The sequence below is a fragment of the Homarus americanus genome, unplaced genomic scaffold (assembly GCF_018991925.1).
Source record: "Homarus americanus isolate GMGI-L3 unplaced genomic scaffold, GMGI_Hamer_2.0 scaffold49667, whole genome shotgun sequence".
Classification (NCBI taxonomy): Eukaryota; Metazoa; Arthropoda; class Malacostraca; order Decapoda; family Nephropidae; genus Homarus; species Homarus americanus.
The window spans coordinates 5511541-5530428 of record NW_024738608.1 but is presented as its reverse complement, the minus strand read 5'-3'; the positions used below and the strand labels follow the sequence as shown (position 1 = coordinate 5530428).

Here is an 18888-nt window from a genome sequence, read left to right as displayed (position 1 = left end):
AGTTTGGAGTCCCACAAGGATCCGTTTTGGGACCACTTGTGTTTACAATATATACCAATAGTCTTGCATCTCTGCTGGATGATCATGGTGTTGCTTATCATTTCTATGCTGATGATACAGAGCTTTATGTGGTAATGATAGATGTTGAAGATATTGGGAGATAAGACAAGCCTTGATGTCTGATATTAAGATTTGGATGACTAGGAGAAAACTTTAGCTGAATGACGGCAAAACCAAGATTATCGTCATCTGAGGAAATAGGAAGGGATACAGCACAGATGATTTTGGCTCTTAAACTTTTGGGAAGTACAATTCAGTCCTGTTGATTCTGTTCGTAATCTTGGAGTGTACTTCGACTTAAAACTTAATTTAAAGAGCATATTCATTTAGTGGTTAAGAGTTCCAACTTTCATATGCAAAATCTATATTTTGTGCCTTTTTTTTTAGACAATGTGTTGTGACACTATTATATGCACTTATTTTGTCTTGGGTTGACTATTGTAACTCTTTATGAGTCTGCCTACCTAATTGTCTATGGAAGAAAGTTCAAACAGTGTTGAACAGGGTTGTCAGGCTTATTTTTGCTCTCTCACTGAGGACTCCCACTACCCCATTCTTAATCAAATTGCACTGGCTTCCAATTAAAGAAAGTATTGAATTAAACTCCTAAGTATTTGGCCAACCAACTAAATCCTCTGACCAGTTACGAAATGACTTTGCATAGCAGTGATTATCCCTCACACCTTAAGGAGCTTAAAGCAGTACAGGAATGTTCTTTTGCTGTCCAATCCTTTTCGTATACAGCAACCAGATTGTACAATCAGTTGCTTGCTTCCATGAAGCAGCTGACTTCTGTAGAGGCCTTTAAGAAATGACTTTAGACTTTTTTTTTAAACTTATGTCCTGAAGAGGGTACAGTGATGGATAATAACATGATTTAGGAAGTGTTATAACTTTATGCTGTACTAACTGTTAATGGAAAGTGGCTGTAAAGTGGTATTGATGATGATTTGCCATATTGGACATAACAATACACATTGATGTACTGTATACTGAAATTTGTTTGATTATTTTGCATCTGTATGCACAGATCTTAGTCCAGGTTGGTACACAATGTAAGAAAATAATCACATAGATATGGATACAAAATAGGTAAAGAAGGTAAACTGTAAGAAGGGCAATATTCCTGTAATATTCATCATTTAATATGCCTCCTCCTGTCCTGTATTTTTGTACAAAATGTGTTACAGTACATGATTCTATGGTTAATTTACAGGTATGACACCAGTCTGCATGAAGCTGCACATGCAGATGAAAGCTTGGAAAACTCAGACAGGCAAAGGTAGAAAGTCATCAGTGGGGTCTGGTAACTCAATTTCTGCAATGCTTCATAACTCCAGCTCATCCTCAAATATTAAGGGAGTAAGTGAGAACATAATGTGATAATGTGAAGCCTTTTTTAGCTATACTTGCACATTTAAGATTTGTCTTGATAAGAAACATGCTCTTTTCCAAGGCATTTACCTGTTGTCAATTCTGGAGAGCTCCTACTCCAGCCACATCATATAATTCTGTGTAGAAAAATTATATAATGTATACATGTATATGCTTTCTCTCTCTACTTTTCAGGAAGTATAGCCCAGGTAGTTTTATGTATACCCAATATTTAACACTCAGTATTTGATTAATACCAATTTCAACTGTGAAATTTCTTTTTAAATATTCTTGTTATGAAAATTTGCCACCATTGATAGATAATATGATATGAGCCAATAATATTGTATGGGTGTAAAGCACATGTACCTTGACTGCCACCCAAAACATAATGTTGAGTGTGGGTTATCAGGATGTAAAGCTTTGGAAACATGAAAACAGTATAAGAATGATCTGTGGAAGTGAGAGGAGAGAGTCTTACCCTATCCTTTTTATTATCTCCTCAGTCTTCTTTCTTTCTCTTACCATCCTCTATAGAATATTATCATTCAATAATGTTCTCTAAGTGATTTTATTTCTAGTTTTTGCATCCATCACTAATTTAAATTTTAATGGACAGTGGGATATCCCGCATAAAATGGACTTGAAAGTAAGGTCAATAAGGAGAAGTGATGTATAATAGAGCCAGAAAATTAAGAAGCAAATTTTGGATAAAACATTAATAGTTAATTTGTCTTTGCGCAGTGGCAGTATCGTAACCAATGAGGCTTATCTGAGGTGTGTTATTGTGTAAAGCTCAACTATCTGCTAATGCAATTGAGAAAAGTTTATCTTGCAATCAATCCTACTCATATTCTTCCAAGGAGGTAATAGGTGTTTGTGCATTTTTTCATTTATTTTTTCCCTAAAAGTTACTTTTAGTAAAAATCACCTAAATTTTGATCACACTTTCAACACCTTATATCTCTCAACAAAATAGCCTTCACAGTTTTTTCTGAAATGTATGAGGCTTATCTGTAATATTAGTGACCCTATCCTGGCTGAACAAACTAACTATGCCTTCTTTTGTTACATCAGCAAGTTCTTCATTGAAAGTATCTGGCTCTTGCTTAAACCAAAAGTTTCACAAAACCTCACCTTCACTGGATGTACTCCTTAAATTGTCAGTAAGGCATTAAATATATTTGTTCATAATTTTTTTTTTTTTTTTTTTTCATATTTAACTCTAATAACCCTTAATTATGGTTCCTTCTGAAGACTTTTTTTTTCACGATGTTCTCATCCATAAATGACAAATTGAAAAATGCTTAAACTTCATCTATTTTGTACATAAAACCACACTTATCATACTCATACAGTGGTCCCTCGATTAACGAACACAATTGGTTTCACAGAGTCGGTTGTTAACCAAAAATTTTTGTTAACTGAATCTATTATTTCAATGGGATATTGAGTAATTGGTTCCACTCACAGAAAAAGTTTACATGCAAAGTACTGTACTGTATACCGGTAATATAATTAACAAAACATTAAATGTAAGCTAAATACAGTACAGTACTGTAAAATAATAAATACAAAACAATCGAATACCCCAACAAACTCGATGTTCACTCCATTGTAAACAAAGTTAAACTGGGAAGTGTTGGTGGGTGATTCGATCAGCTGAAGGGCACACAAAAACTGTTCCCTCTAATATGTTAACTAAATTTTAGAATGACCAATAATGTTAATATAAAAAATGCAAAAATATTCAAGAGCACAACTTTCTTGATATTTACTCCATTGGAAACGAATGTAAACATAGAACCAATTCCTGTATTGGCGGACTAGCCGATCAACTGATCAGCTGATGTGCACAACAAAGCGTGTTTCTCGTAAGGCTTTCGTTAATCGAAGTTTAGTTCATTAATGGAACTGAAAATCCTTATGGGAGCTAATTCGTTAATTGAACCTTTCGTTAATCGAGGGACCACTGTACATGCCAGACACCATTATCATGCTAAATTGTGCTCATAAACATTAAATCATACTGTATACACATTTGTAGGGTAATAGCAGAATAGATTTTAGATATTTGGTATTTTAAGAACATACAGTACAGTATTTTATATACCTTTATGTACAGAAATTAGAAATCAAGTTACTAATCCATTCGTAGAAGAACTAAACATCTGTAAACAGGTACAACGCCTTATCTGCATCTCTAATAAAATATGAAAAAGTACTGTAATAACATATAATCATTTTGCAGAAGGATCATGTTAATGGTAGTTACCTCTCGCAAGAGGAGCTGGCATGGTGGAAGGAGAACCTTCAGGTGCCACTTAGTGATGTCAAAACCATACCAAGACCATCTTTAATGTACCTGAAAAAACAAGGTTAGTTCACCATAGTTGAGTCCTTTCTGTACAATATTTTCCAGAGAGGTCATTGGTATTCTTATTTTACATGTGTATGCTGCAGGATGGTCAGATCAAGAACAATCTCAGCTCTATACCTGAGGAACAATGACACGTGTTCAGGTATTTCTAAAAACAAAAGTTGTATAGATAAATATAACATATTTGCAAAATTACAGATTTAGAAGATTTTTACAATAGCAACTATAGAAATAAATAATACTAGCAGAAAAATGTGTAAATTTTAATAAGCTTTTTTGAACATTAATTGTTAGAGGACGGGTTTCTCTTTGCTGAATAAAATTGTCTGCCATTAACCAGAACAAAATACCTAAGTGTGCCGCTGCCTTTTAAAGAGTTAATATATTGGTAAAGTACTGCATGCTTAGAGAAGATGGGATAAATTGGTTATCAACTGAAGCCTTAGAATAATAATATATTAGTTGATATGAGATCAGAAGACACATGAAGGATGCAACAGTAATACTCCATGTGTTTGAAAAATGGCAATCTTCATAATTTTCTCATAGTGTACTTTACCTCCATAGGCAACTGAGATATTATGTTTTACTTTGGGTAGAATTTTATTAAGTTTGAAAATATTACTCGCACTTTTAAGTAATGTGAAAAAAGGGAATTTGCAACTGTAGGAGCTAAAATAGCAATTAAATCCTTATTACAGAACTGGAAGAGGACTCCAACAGTATGAGCCACATAGACTTGGGGACTTACCAGCCATGGCAGACCATGGCCCAGACCACACATGTGATTGGTCACTCTCCCCGTACACACCATTTTGTTAAGCTTGTTGAATTTATTAACCTTCAACAGCTTTTTGATGGTGATGATGATCCTTATGGCTTAGAGATGGCATCCTTCTTGGACATGGCTTACATTGAAGGTTAGTTTTTTAATTTTTTATTAGATTCCTGATAAATAGTTTTCATCTCATCTGAACTAGCTGCAGTTACTGTATGCTCATCTGTATAAACAATGTTTATTTTTATGTGTAACTTTACTTACATAGCATTCTACCCTGCAATAATCACCAGACTTCATGGCCATGTTGATTTAATACGATCTAATGGGGTTTTCCATTGTATATGTTGGCCTTTAACCACTTTCAATTTTTTCCACCCTTGCTCAATATACCGTACTCATGTTTCATAGATTTTGCTGTAGAATTATTTTAAAGTAAATAAAAGCTTTTCCACTGTTGTTGGACCAATCATTATATTGGACGTCAATAGCAATTTATCATTGCATTATCATTAAGACAAAATACACCAATAAAATTTTTATCCACCTTAGCCCCCTCCCTCCCCTACTTGTTGTGGAGAACTGTACTAGTATCAAGTTTCACCCTCTCTGAAAATTCACATAGAGAAAACTTTGTCTTGGCATCTGCATGTAGATTGTCATATTCCTTATAAATTATTATTTCATAACAAAAGGTAAAAAGCAGTTTAAACCTAATTGGAACCAAGTTAAAAGAAAAAGTTAACTTTAATATTTTAGCCATAACTAAAAACATTATGATATCCACAGTTTTTTCCCATTTCAAAATGCCTTACACAACCATCTTCACATCTAAACTAACGCTCATAGCCATTGGTTGGCTGCTGTAAGTTACACATTGTTAGCAAGGATTGGTTATGTATGGGTTTTAGAATGTACATGTACAGTCTCCTTCACTAGTACATTTATAGGGGCTCATCAGGTCTTGTGCAGTGTGGCAGCACTGTGTTTTTTTTTTACATTCAACCGCAATAAAAAAAAATGCTAAAAACACGGGATTACTGTATCTCAAAGATAGTGATTTGTGGAATGTTTATATGACAAGCCCTTGTAAACTCACTAGTGAAGGGGACTGTACATGTGCCAGTTTTGGTACCTGCACTCCATTACCTAAGATACCCAGAGAGATTAGAACACCTGCTGTTGCCTAGCTTATGCTATATGTGGGAAAGGGGTTACTTATTAGAAGTCTATAAGCACCTCAGAGAACATTATTCAGTTGAACATTCATACCTGGAACTAGTAGAGTGCCCAACCCACCCTACTTGAGGTTACAGCTTCATGGTGAAGAAACTTCAAGTTCAGACGATTGTTAAAGCAAACCTTTTGGAGTAAGAATAACCTACCAAAGAATGCTGTGATGGCACTGAGTCTGAACTCATTCAAGACCAGACTTAACCAACACTGGAGCCCGTGCATATCCAGTACTTGATAACTGTGTGTAACAGAGACAAGACTGACTGCCCAAGCAGCTAATAGGCTGATAAATGGCAAAAAGGATAAAGTAAAGTCCATTAAACTGTTCGCTAAACTAGGAATAGCAGCAAAGCACATAGGGAAAACTACAGGTTCAAACAACAGGGTTGTAAACACGAAGTCTTAGTCTGTTCTCCCTAATAATAATAATAATAATAATAATAATAATATAACCAGTTTGTTATAAATTGTTTCGAAGTTAAATGATTGACTTATTAATACCAAATTTCTATAAAAATAATGTGGTTCAGATTTAAACAATTTAATGAACAAAATGTGTGCCTAATTCGAACAAATTTCAAATTTCATACATCTGAATGAACAAAAATTGCTATGATAAAAAATTAAATTGATACACAGCATATCATAAATACAATAGCACATATTTTTGTGTACAAATTACAGCTCCCATACTCAAACCATCCTCTGGGTGATGCAATTCACTTCAGCCAAACAGCCACCCATCTAACTAAGGGATTTGTGGCTGCTGCCATGCTGCGCTGTGTATATATAACAATGGCAACCTGCCATCTCACAGGCCACCTCATCCCCAGTTTTCCCCCTTTCCAGTGAGTTAAGCTATCACTAAACCAAATTTTGACCTAATGTTAAGTGGGAAAGGTGTCAAAATTTTTATCGCTAAACCAATAAGTGAATTAATGCTAAGTGAGTGAACAAATATATCATGTACTGTCCCCTTCACTAGTGCATTTACAGGAGCTTGTCAGGTTTTGTGCAGTGTGGCAGCACTGTGCTTGTTTACATTCGACAGACAGAAACTCTCAATATTAAACATACTGTACTATGGAATCAAATTATAACAATATTAAAACAAATATGTCAATGTAATAATTTGTGGAATGTTTATGTGATGAACCCCTGTAAATGCACTAGTGACGGGGACTCTACCACATCATTCTTTAATCTAAATTGTATAAGACAGCCTAACTATAAGGACAATGATTCACTTGCTTCTTGTCTACATTTGTAGATTAATTATGTACAGTATAAAGCTAATGAATGGTTTTGTGCATTTTTTATCAGTTTACTTTTATGATTTTATTGATAAACCATATAATTTTTTCCCAGATGACAGTGTAAAGAAACCATCATTGTTCTCTTCAGTAGAAAAAGATCTGTGTATAGGTACTCAGCATACATTATCTCAGGAGAAAGATGATAAAGATAGAAAGAAAAGGGGGAGGAAGAAATGTTTGTCATCAAAAGAAAACAATGCAAAAAAATCTATTCATAGTTCCCTCATTGCAACAATGTTCAGTCAGAAGTCTCAGAGTAATATAGAGAAACAAAAATTGATTGACTGTCAAGATTTAGACAATTTTGATATTGGTAATGAAGTAATAATTGTGGAAGAATGTGAAGGAGAAACACATGAAGACAAGATGACAGATGTTGATAATCCTGTATGTAATGTGAGGGAAAGTACCTCTAAGGAGAATTTTGACCTTTCTGGAGATGTGTTTGAGTTTGTAGTTTTCCAGCCACTAAAACAGCAGTCCCCACTTCATATCCATACACCACCAGTGAAAGAGGATTTTTCTAAAGATGATCATGATAGTGAACCTGCTAGTCCATCAGACATCTTAACAGAGTATAAAGTATGGATGGAAAAGAGGAAAGGGGACATTATAAAGAACCTTCACAAGTCAAGCAAAAGAACTTTAGATTCATATACTCCAAATAAATCCATTAAACCTTTGACAAAAGGGAACTCAAAGAATTTTGAGTTTATGACTCTGATTGAAACAAATGACTCCTCAGATGAATTACCTGATCTTCTTGGAGGTCAAGAGAAGAATACCAATAAGAAGAACTCCACAGCAGAAATTATAATAGAGGCAACATCTCCAGTATTTGGAAATAAAGGGACTCTGATAGAAAGTATAGGTAAAAATAATAAAACTGTCATTGAAAATGAAAAAAGTAAGGGACAAAATATCCCTTCTCCAGATATTTTTGACAGAACTACAGCTTCAGCGAAGATAAATATTTCACCAGTATACAATTGTACTTATAGGAAGCCAGTTCGAACTAATTTGACTGTCTGCTCCTCAACTCCAAAAGACACTGCAAAGTGTCTTTTCAAAGTAGCAACCCCTGAATTGACTGCCATTGAACATTGTTCCCCACTGTCTAGAGAAACAGAAATTTCTTACACTCCTACAAAATTATTAACTGCTGCTCATGCAAGAAGACAGCAAGTAATCCAAAAGGATTCAGAGAACAGTGAACCTGCAGCAAGCAGTTCCTCTACAGGAGTTAGTTATAGAAGTAAAGTACGTACAAAATTAAGCAAATATATTGTATCTGAAAGCTCAATGTCAAGGGATGACATGGAGGCATCATCACCACAAAAAATTGCTTCTATTAATGTTAGCACTATAAAGCTGAAGAGCAAAGACAGTGGCACTGAAAACTGCAGTGTCTCAAATGAAATTACTAAAAGTATTGCAATAGAAAGTAAAAAGAGGTTTAATGATGACCCCTGTCTTAGCCTGGATGATGATCTCTTTATTGATATAGAAGAGAATAAATCTAGTAAAGTCGAGTTGCATGCTCCAAGTGAACCAACTGAAAAAAATGTAAAGTCACATAGAAGCAAATACCCCTCCCTTCTAAGTGTGACACAGATTATTGACCTTGTGAATGAATCTTCTGTTGTTGAACTAGAAAACACTGAAGATGAAACAGAACTTAAACTGCCTCCTCACACACTACATGATATTGTGGAATCGAAGGGAATGTCGTCCAAATCATTCATATCTAAACTAGATATAAACAACAAAAATAGTTACTGTAATAACAAAGATAATCCTACAGAAAAAAAATTAGAAAACAAGACTGTGAGAGACTTAAGGAAAGTAGATACCTTGAAAGATCTCACTTCACATACAAATAACACAAGAGCCATGCTTTCTCAAACTATGAAAGAGGTGAATACATCCAAAGAACTGGACTTTAGTCTGCTTGATAACATATTTTCTCATGAGGAAGACAAACCTAAGGGTGTAGAGAAACAAAAATCTACAGCTGAGGACAGTATTCATTTTGATTTATTAGGGATTGATGAATTTGACTTAATGTCAGAATCACTCCTTGGTGATATAGAATTAAATTTGCAAATGGAAGATCTTCAAGGACAGCAAATTTGTAGGAGAATGGGAAAGAATGTTAATAGCAAAGAAGGTTTAGATAAAAGAAGTATAGATATATCTTCAACTGGAAAAACTGATAATAGTTTAGGAACAATACCAAGACACCAAAAGGATTTAAATTTAACAAATGACAAATCTACTATAAGACTGAGTTCCATAGGTACAGTTTTTTCACCTACTCAGGAGGACACCCAAGCTTGGCAGAGGAGAAAAAGATACAATGTAGTGGAATCTGACAGTGAAGTTGCAGTAAGTGATGATTCTGAAAATTATGTCACTAGAAGGTTTGCTGTCTCTCCCATTCATAAGAATAGTACTATGGAGGGTAATAAATGGATATCAAGGAAGAAGAAAAAGAAATTAGAGGTGCAGAGGAACTTGGAAGATGATAATGACTTTCAAGAGGATTCAATTGCTGATTATCATAAGGCAGAACAGAACATAGAGAAGCCAGGGAAATTTAAAAAGGTAAATATTTAATATTAATGACTTCATCCATTTAAAACTATGATATAATACTAAACAAGTACAGTATTATATATTGAGTGATGTTGCAGAAATATAAGGACAGCATTTTTAGTACTGAATATATTGTTCTTTTTATTCCCTGTATTATCTCTGATGTATTCTGATGGATATAATAATTAATTTTAGATCACCTACTGTAAAATAGATAGGGAATGTAAATCACAACGTAAAACATCAGAAATTTGTGGATCAAATATTTTGATGAAACTTTAAGCACTGTGAATTAAATTGAATTAAAATGAGACAGATTAATCATTATCTTAAATATTAAACACCATCATAAACTCTTGCATAATGTGTACCTTCATTGTCTTGTTATGACCCATATTTACTGTTATTCATACCAAAATTTGCCTATCGTTAGTAAAATCTATACTGTATTCCTCGAAATGTCTGAAGTTATTCTTGATTATCTGTTCCTTGGATGAAAATATGTTATATTATTCCAAAATTCTTTACAGAAGAAAAATAATTTTATTGAAGATGAAGCAGAACTTTCAAAAGATGGTCAGGATGTTTCTAGTGATGAGAGTGAAGGTCATGAAGACGAATATGATAATAGCTTTGTTGATGACTGCACACAGATGACTCAGGATACAGCTATTGAGTAAGTTGTAATGCCATTATGAAAAACATTAAGGTATGCCACACCATTAATAATTTTAATCCAAGGAAACTTTAAAATGTCCAAAAAAAAAAAAAAAAGGTTTGGGAAGGTCTTATGTTAGCCATCACTGTTCTTAATGCAGTAACTTTTGTGTATGGTATTATGAACTGTATACAATCGCCTCGGGCTACAGAAGGTTTATATTCTTGAAAAAGTTGCCTGAAATGTGAAGTGATTTAATATTAATTCATTTTCCTATTTAACTCCATTATTTTTATGCTGTGGCTATTAAACCGTCACTGGTTGAATAGCCTGGTAGTCTATGCAGCTGGGACGGCTACAAAGACAGCCAGGATATTCAGCAGTGAACCTTAAACATGTTAGCAACTGTATATCTGTAACTTCTGTAACTAGAACTATGTAATTTTAAAAACAGCTTTTTCAGTAGTTTTAAGTTTATCTTTATTCTTTTCTTGATTAATACTCATTTTGGGAATTCCCCTTTTGAAAAAAATCTGGTTTTTAAATTACTTGCCTTTACAGTTTAGGTTTACACTCATGGTTAGGCCCAATACCTCAGCCTGGACAAATGTATGTGTGATTGATTTGATATTTCTGTGAGTTATATTGCAGTTTCTCATTTGAAAAGTCTTTGGTGGAGGGTGACAGTGGTGGTGGGTGATAGTGTGGTCTTGGGTGACGGTGGTGGAATTGTTGTGGTGGGTAACGATGGTGATGGTGATAGTGGGTGATGACGGTGATGGTGGTGAGCAACCGTGGTGGTGGTGAGCGACGATGGTGATGGTGTGGTGATGGTCTGATAGTGGGTGGTTATGGTGGTGGTGAGTGACTGGTGTGATGGAGGGTGAAGACTGTGGTGGTGGTGGTGTGTTTGTGGGTGCAATGGTAGTGGTGTGGTGGTGGTATGATGGTGGTATGATGGTAGATGATGGTCATTGTGGTGTGGTGGTGGTTTGATGGGGGGTGATGGTCATTGTGGTGTGGTGGTGGTATGATAATGGGTGATGGACTGGTGGTGGTATTGGTTTGAAGGTGGTGTGGTCGTTGGATGGTAGGTGACTGTGATAGTGGGTGATGGTGACAGTGGTATGCTGGTGGGTACCAGAAGATATCGTGAATAATCAAATCACGAACTAGAGTGTAATTGATTTAAATGAAAATAAACTGTTCCAAAACTGCTTTAATAAAAACTAAACATCATACATAGTGCATCAAAAAATACAGTAATACATAGATAGTGTACAAAACGAAGTTTTCCATTACATAAACAGCTCCTTTCCTTCTCATAATCATCCTGTGAGTTACACCAACACACCAACAGGCTGGCTGTAATTGTGTTAGAATGAACCAGGAATTTAATACCAAACAATAACTCATTTGGGGTTGAGTGGGATTTTTTCGGGAAACTTTATTACTTTACGATAAGGATTCATTAACCTGGTACCAGCTAAATAATATGGGAATTATGGTGAAATTGCATAATGTTGTATTAAGGAGGTTGCAGTGTCATAATCACTTGGGAAACAGGGGTGGGGAAGCTCAGTCCCCAACCCAGCTGCCCTGCCTCACACACACACAGTTCACTTCCCAATTTCCATTATTCTTATTTTGTAGTTTTATATTATATTTTCTGTACACTTAAGTCACACTAAAGCATTGAAGGAATATTTTTATTATAGTTTCTTCATTTCTAAGTCAAATTAGAGCATTGTACTGGAATGATATTTCCACAAATTTGTATGGCTTTATGTATATAAACAGTACAGCAGCCAGCACTTGTCCGCAGATTATGAATATTTGACAAAAAAAAAAATTAAAAAGAGATAGTAATAGAAGTACTGTACCCATGATTTTAAGAATGTGAATTTGTATTTTGCAAATTATCGCTACTTGACTGTATACAGTTTATCTTTCTCAGTTTCTCTGTGTTATGTGATGCCAGCAGGCACACATGAGAAAATTATTTTGCTCATTTATAAATACCATGGTGGATTAAGCATGCTTAGCTTGAGTAATAGCCACAATAACAAGGAACAGCTTGATAATAGTAACATTGCTTCCGTAACAATGCTTCCATAGTTTTTAAACGTTACTTAAATGTTTCACATACCGTAATTTAATTTCTGTGTCATATTCTGATTATATTAAAAGTTCTCATCTATAAAGAGAATGTAGCTCAATATTGATCAGTTTTTCATTATAAACTTCCAGCATGAAAGCAGTGTACCTACAGTCAGTTGTAAGTCCACTCAAGATGGCACTACCAAATCATCACCATCACCGCCCACAATTGTGTGATTCAGATGAAAGTTATCAAGACAATGTGGTGAGTCTTAATTATATATATATATATATATATATATTATATATATATATATATATATATATATATATATATATATATATATATATATATATATATATATATATATATATATATATATATATATATATATATATATATATATATATATATATATATATATATATATATATATTTATTGATAACAGATATATTCAAGACATTCAGCTGCCTCTGAAGATTGAATAAAGACTAAAGCTAAGGTCTGTTTCCCCCCGTGGATTTTATCAAGATTTATCTTATCCACGTTTTCATTGTGATCTACATTATATATATATATATATATATATATATATATATATATATATATATATATATATATATATATATATATATATATATATATATATATATATGATAGATAGATAGATAGATAGATAGATAGATAGATAGATAGATAGATAGATAGATAGATAGATAGATAGATAGATAGATAGATAGATAGATAGATAGATAGATAGATAGATAGATAGATTTTACCTGTCCTCTTTGAAGAACTGACTTTTGGTTCATTTATTGTTTGTTTTAATGGTGGAGTGTACTGTATTCTGTACTTGGGAATCTTTAGACAATGATGAAGAGGCACTAAAGAGGAAAGAATTTGATAGACACTAAAGAATAGAGAAGGTGGTAGACAGTAAGGAAAAAGAGAGTGGTAGATAATAAAGATTAATACTGGTAGATAATAAAGAATAAATGTAGTCAGCTAACAAAAGGAGAGAGCCTTCACGATGTCCTCTTGGGTAACACATAAGGTCCTCTATTGAAATTTTCTTGTTTCTATGAAGAGTCTTCCTGTAATAAAAGAGATAAAGCTCCAGTCATAATAATAATACTTGACTAGGGGAGAAAAGTAGATTTTATGCTTCTCATTTATGTTTTTTTTTTTATGCAGTGGGCTACTAACACAAATATAATTGTACTTTTTTACCAGAATTAATAGCTTTCTTGATTGCAGGATGGAGGAGACAGCTTTGTGGTTGACAACAACTTTGTGGAGTATGACACAGAATACATGGGAGATGACATGCTAGCAGAAGACCCAATCATAGCTCAAGTAATGAAATTTGCCTTTTGTCGTGGTTTTTATTTTGTGTACTCAGTTCCAAAAACTGTAGGAGTACGTTCCAGCTCCCATAGGATTAAATGTGATTTTGTTTTTGGCTCTTTCATATAAATTTTCAAGAAAGGATTGATAGGGTTGATTTGTGAGTTACTGATAGTGACAGTGTTGTTTTGGAATAATTAAACTTAAAATTAAATTTCTATTCCGATTATTAATGCTGTAGTATGTGCACACTTGCATTAATGGGTTGATGTCTTATTCATTCATAAATCCATTCATCTTACAAGCCAATTTCTTCCCAGTTACAAACTTATTAATTCACTCATCAACTCACCCACCTTACATGCTAATTTTAACTTGCAAAAGTAAAGTTCTCAGGTCTAGTTTTGACCAATGTATATTTTTAATTCTTCCACCTTAATGCAAGGCTGAGCTGTCATGTATGTTTATTGATTTAATAGTATTTTTAACATAAGTGGTTTCAAAATGCTGCTTTTGTCATTTTTTACACAAAACTTAAAAATCAATGTAGATTAGCATTCTCTCTCTGACATCACCATATATCACCATGCATTATCAGAGGTTACCAATAAGACCAGTAGAAACTACTGGTATAAACCCTTATATTGTACTGTATTTAGTAGTGTTCTGCATTATGAAATAGGGTCTTAACTGTATACATTGCATGTTTGAAATGGAAATGAATGGCAACTTGATTTTTGGGAGATCTACAGGCATCTTGTTACTTTGAATTTATGAAGATTCTTGATAAATATAGGCTGAAAAATTTGATGTGTAATTTCTAAAACATGTCTTGATAAACTTTTCTGATTCCCAAATCTCTTTTTACAAATTGACAAGTAATTAATTGGTAATATTCTGTATACAGTAATTGCTTATACATTAGTATTAAAGAAAGAAATATACAGTAATATTGAATTTTCTTAACACAGGCTCATCATGATGTTGAAACCAAGAAAACAAAGGAATCCAAGGCAGAAAATAAAAGCAAAAGAAAGAGGATAATTATAAATGACTCATCAAGTGAAGACGAAATCGTTATAGAAAACAAGAAAACTAAAACTAGTACTCATCAAAGTAATATTCTTGGAGAGATATCAGCAAAAAACAAAATCACTGGTGTTGTAAGACCTTCAGATGTCCCCCAAATTATACAATGTAAGGATTATCAAAAGTCACAAATACCAAAAGAAATAAGTTCAAATAAACATGAGTTATCAAAATTCTCCAAATTACTGGAAAATGAGAAGTTATTAGACAGTGGTAGCCATGTCCTGAGTTTATCCTTGAATGATAGTGTTAGTCATTACAAAACTCAACTTCCTGTGGCAGACTGTGCTGCTGCCAAAGTTGCACCCTTGAGAACAGAATCTTTTAGTAATCAAATGTCAACACCACACATTTCTGAAAAAAGTGGAAGTAGCTTAAGACTCAATAATAACAGGTTAAAATCTGCACAGGTTCAGTTGGATTTTTCACTTGATGATGATCCAAGGGATCTTAGTATTCAATACAGTGATCTTGAAAAGGGTGATAAAGAAAAACAAGTTGAAGTTTCACAAGCAATATGTCACAACTCTGCTCAAGCTTCAGGTACAAAGACAGTATCTGTAGCTTCCACTCCTGCCTCAGAGGCTGTTTCAGTAAAGCCATATAATATCAATGTTGGTGAGACCCATCACCATTGGCCACATCCAGCAAACAATAAACCAAGTAATTCTTCATCCTTACTGATTAAACAAGTAAGTGAATTTTATTGTTTTGTTCTAAAATATTATCTGTTATTGCTATCAAAGTGAATTATCTTATTGGAGCATTTGCCTTAGATTTTTATGCAGAGGTAGAATGTTATGTACAGTGTCATATATGATAAACAAGTGGCCTTTACCTGGTGTACAATTCATCATAAATAATATAACATCTTCAGTAATAGAAAAAAATACAAAACTGCAAATAACTTTTACTGTAATTTAATCTGAATATAAAAGAATAAACTGTATCAGCAGGTATCACTTCCCCGGCTCCTTCATACCCTCTCTCCCTCCCCTGACATTTAGGCTAATGAAAATTATCAACAAGTGAGAAACCATTTATTATAATGAGAATTATATTTTTATTATTATTTTCTCTTTATAATAATGGCGACTGAAACTTTAAAGGGCTGGGCATATGAGAAATGCAGAGAATCATTTATTCACAATCACCATCATTTAAAGAAATAATACTGTACTTGTACATTAATTGTCAACATTAGTGACCTTTATGTAGTTTCACTAATTTTTATTATTTTGATTTACTCATCTCTAACTAGCAGTGTATAACAGCATATTACTGTTTCCCCAGATGGCACCAGTGGTCTTAGTGGACTCAAGTGAGATAAATAGTGGAGGAAATATTGTGTCAAAGCTGAGACTTAACCATGGAGCCAGGACTGCCATTGTTCAACTAGAACATTCACATTATGTTGTTTCAATGCGAATGGCTGTGATTCGGTTGCTCTATTCAGGTAACTTATGTTTATTTCACTTTGATATCAGTGTTATTAGTATCATCTATGAGGCAGCAATGTGTGTGAATGATAGAAGATCACTACACCAAGTAATTTTCTGGGTATGATTTAATAGTGACATGTGATGTTAGGTTGTGTGGAGGGACAGGGTGGGTATTTGTGGCCCTGTTGTGGGAGGGGAAAACCAGCACATATATGTAAAAACAGTAAGACTGATTGATTGGCAGTGAATAAAGGAGGAGTTTGTGTGTGTAATGTATTCATTCTTTTTTCTATTCACCTTACATTAAAGCGGATGGAGGCATGAAAGAGTGAAAAAACAACATCATAACTGTTTTTATATTTTATTAAATGATAGTAACATGAAACAACTTTAACACACTGCTGTCTCTGTCAGGTCACTTATGTATATCAGTATGGTATTTATCCCTCTATGTCACATATTGTCAACCCCAATTGTTCTCTAAATACTTGTTCTACATGTGGTAACCATCATCCTTTCATTAATAGCTGACCATTCTAGTCAAATTCAGCCTCTTGTTTACACATACCTGTTTGTACTTGTTAACCTCCTTACAGAAAATTTATAATTTTCCAGTGAAATTTTTTCTCAAACATTGTGTTGAGAATAATAGAATGATAATACAGTCGGCCCTTAACATACGCGGGTTTATAATACACGGATTTGCAAATACGCGGATTGCCACGCCAGAGGAATATTCTGTACATTGAAGTAATTGAAGTACATTCAAATCGCGCACGGCACCGAACACGGGACACCGCCCGCTCCCGCAACCTCACACACACACACGCATAGCTCTCCCTCACTCAGTCAGTCTCGCTGTAACCACGCTTGTGTTGACATCAGCATTGTAGTTGCAAAAATATTACATTTCCGTGAATGTATTATATCAAGCACAGTATGAATAGAATATCACTAATATAAGAGTATTTTAACCGAAAACTACTAAAAAAACGAGTAACATATCTTGAACATCGGAAGGCTAGGTAAAGTCTTTTGTTTTCATGTAGTTTATCCTAATTTACATTGAAATACATTACGTTTCAGCAAAACTACTACAGTATTTATTTCTCAGAATATGGAAATGTAATATTTTGCTGAAATGACGTATGTATTACAGTGGAAAGTGACGAAAGCAATGACTCGCTTTCTTTCGTTCAAAAGATGTTACCGTAATCGCTTTTCGAATGGTTTTCAGTTAAGAAACTGTTGAATTACAATAATATTCTATCCTAATTCACTTGTGATGCAACAGTTTTTTTAACTGAAAACCATTCGAAAAGCGATTACGGTAACATCTTTTGAACGAAAGAAAGCGAAAGTCATTGTTTTCGTCACTTTCCACTATAATACATACGTCATTTTAGCAAAAATATTACATTTCCGTGAATGTAGTATATCAAGCACAGTATGAATATAATATCATTGTAATATAACAGTATTTTAACCGAAAACTATTAAAAAAACGAGTAACATCTCTTGAACATTGGAAGATTAGGTAAAGTCTTTTGTTTTCGTCATGTATTTTATCCTATTTTACATTGAAATACATCACGTTTCAGCAAAACTACTATTTATTTCTGAGAATATATTCATTCAGGCACAGTTTAGGTAAAATATACATGTGCTGTAACATTTTTTTAATTGAAAACTATTCAAAAAACACGTACCCTCTAGTCCTGTTCAAGGAGAAGACTGGGAGGAGCTGTTTGGTGCTTAAGACGATGACAAGGAAAATGATTTTGATGGATTTTAATGAAAATATTCAGAAAGACCCTGGCGCTGTCAAGGAAAGTGGCTGCTGAAGGCTTCCGGGACATGGCAGAGGACGAGATTAGGGAGCTAATTGAAGCGCACGACACTGAGCTGACCGAGAAGGATCTACAGGAGTTAGTAGACTCAGGCAAGGAAGAGGAAGCGAAAGGGAAAGAGGATGATAGGAAGAGCACCAAGAAATAACGTTGGAGAAGTTGGGGGAGATGACCAGGAATATTGAGGCACTGAAAAACCTGGCCTATAGTATGGACCCCTCCATGGTGCGTGCCCTGAAATTCATGCGAGGGATGGATGACGTTTTCGCTCCATACAAAAACATCATGGAAGAAATGAAAGAAAGAGACGACAACTCCCCATCACCATGTTCTTTGATCACCGAAGGAGAGATTTAACACCATCAATCACTGGCGGCAGTGAGGAAGCAGCTGAATCCACTGTCGCCCCCACTTCACCACCCGTTATGGAATTGAGTGACGATGAGCCCGATGACCCCCGTCCTGTCGCCGAGGATAGGTACTGTACAGTAAAGTGAAATTTTTATCTTTTTTTTTAATAGCTTTTCTTGCCATGTTTACCGTATTGTTTGTAAAAATGCACAGCACAGCACAGTTCAGTACTGTACATAGGAAGTGGAGGTGCAGTTATTCACAAAACATTTGTGTTTTTTGTCGGCAGTAGTGACGGGGAGGAGGC

General features: G+C 34.3%; 1 protein-coding gene across 3 annotated transcripts in view; it reads left to right on the top strand.

Annotated features, from left to right (window-relative positions):
* LOC121874169 (Fanconi anemia group M protein-like) overlaps nucleotides 1-18888 on the top strand; it is a 64205-nt gene that overhangs the window by 35763 nt on the left and 9554 nt on the right. For all 3 annotated transcript variants that reach the window (XM_042378156.1, XM_042378153.1, XM_042378154.1), the window contains exons 16-24: nucleotides 1277-1422; nucleotides 3686-3812; nucleotides 4516-4734; nucleotides 7197-9751; nucleotides 10273-10418; nucleotides 12651-12765; nucleotides 13760-13858; nucleotides 14821-15630; nucleotides 16232-16394. In XM_042378156.1, coding sequence (XP_042234090.1) covers nucleotides 1277-1422; nucleotides 3686-3812; nucleotides 4516-4734; nucleotides 7197-9751; nucleotides 10273-10418; nucleotides 12651-12765; nucleotides 13760-13858; nucleotides 14821-15630; nucleotides 16232-16394 — 4380 coding nt within the window. The remainder of the gene's footprint in view (nucleotides 1-1276; nucleotides 1423-3685; nucleotides 3813-4515; nucleotides 4735-7196; nucleotides 9752-10272; nucleotides 10419-12650; nucleotides 12766-13759; nucleotides 13859-14820; nucleotides 15631-16231; nucleotides 16395-18888) is intronic.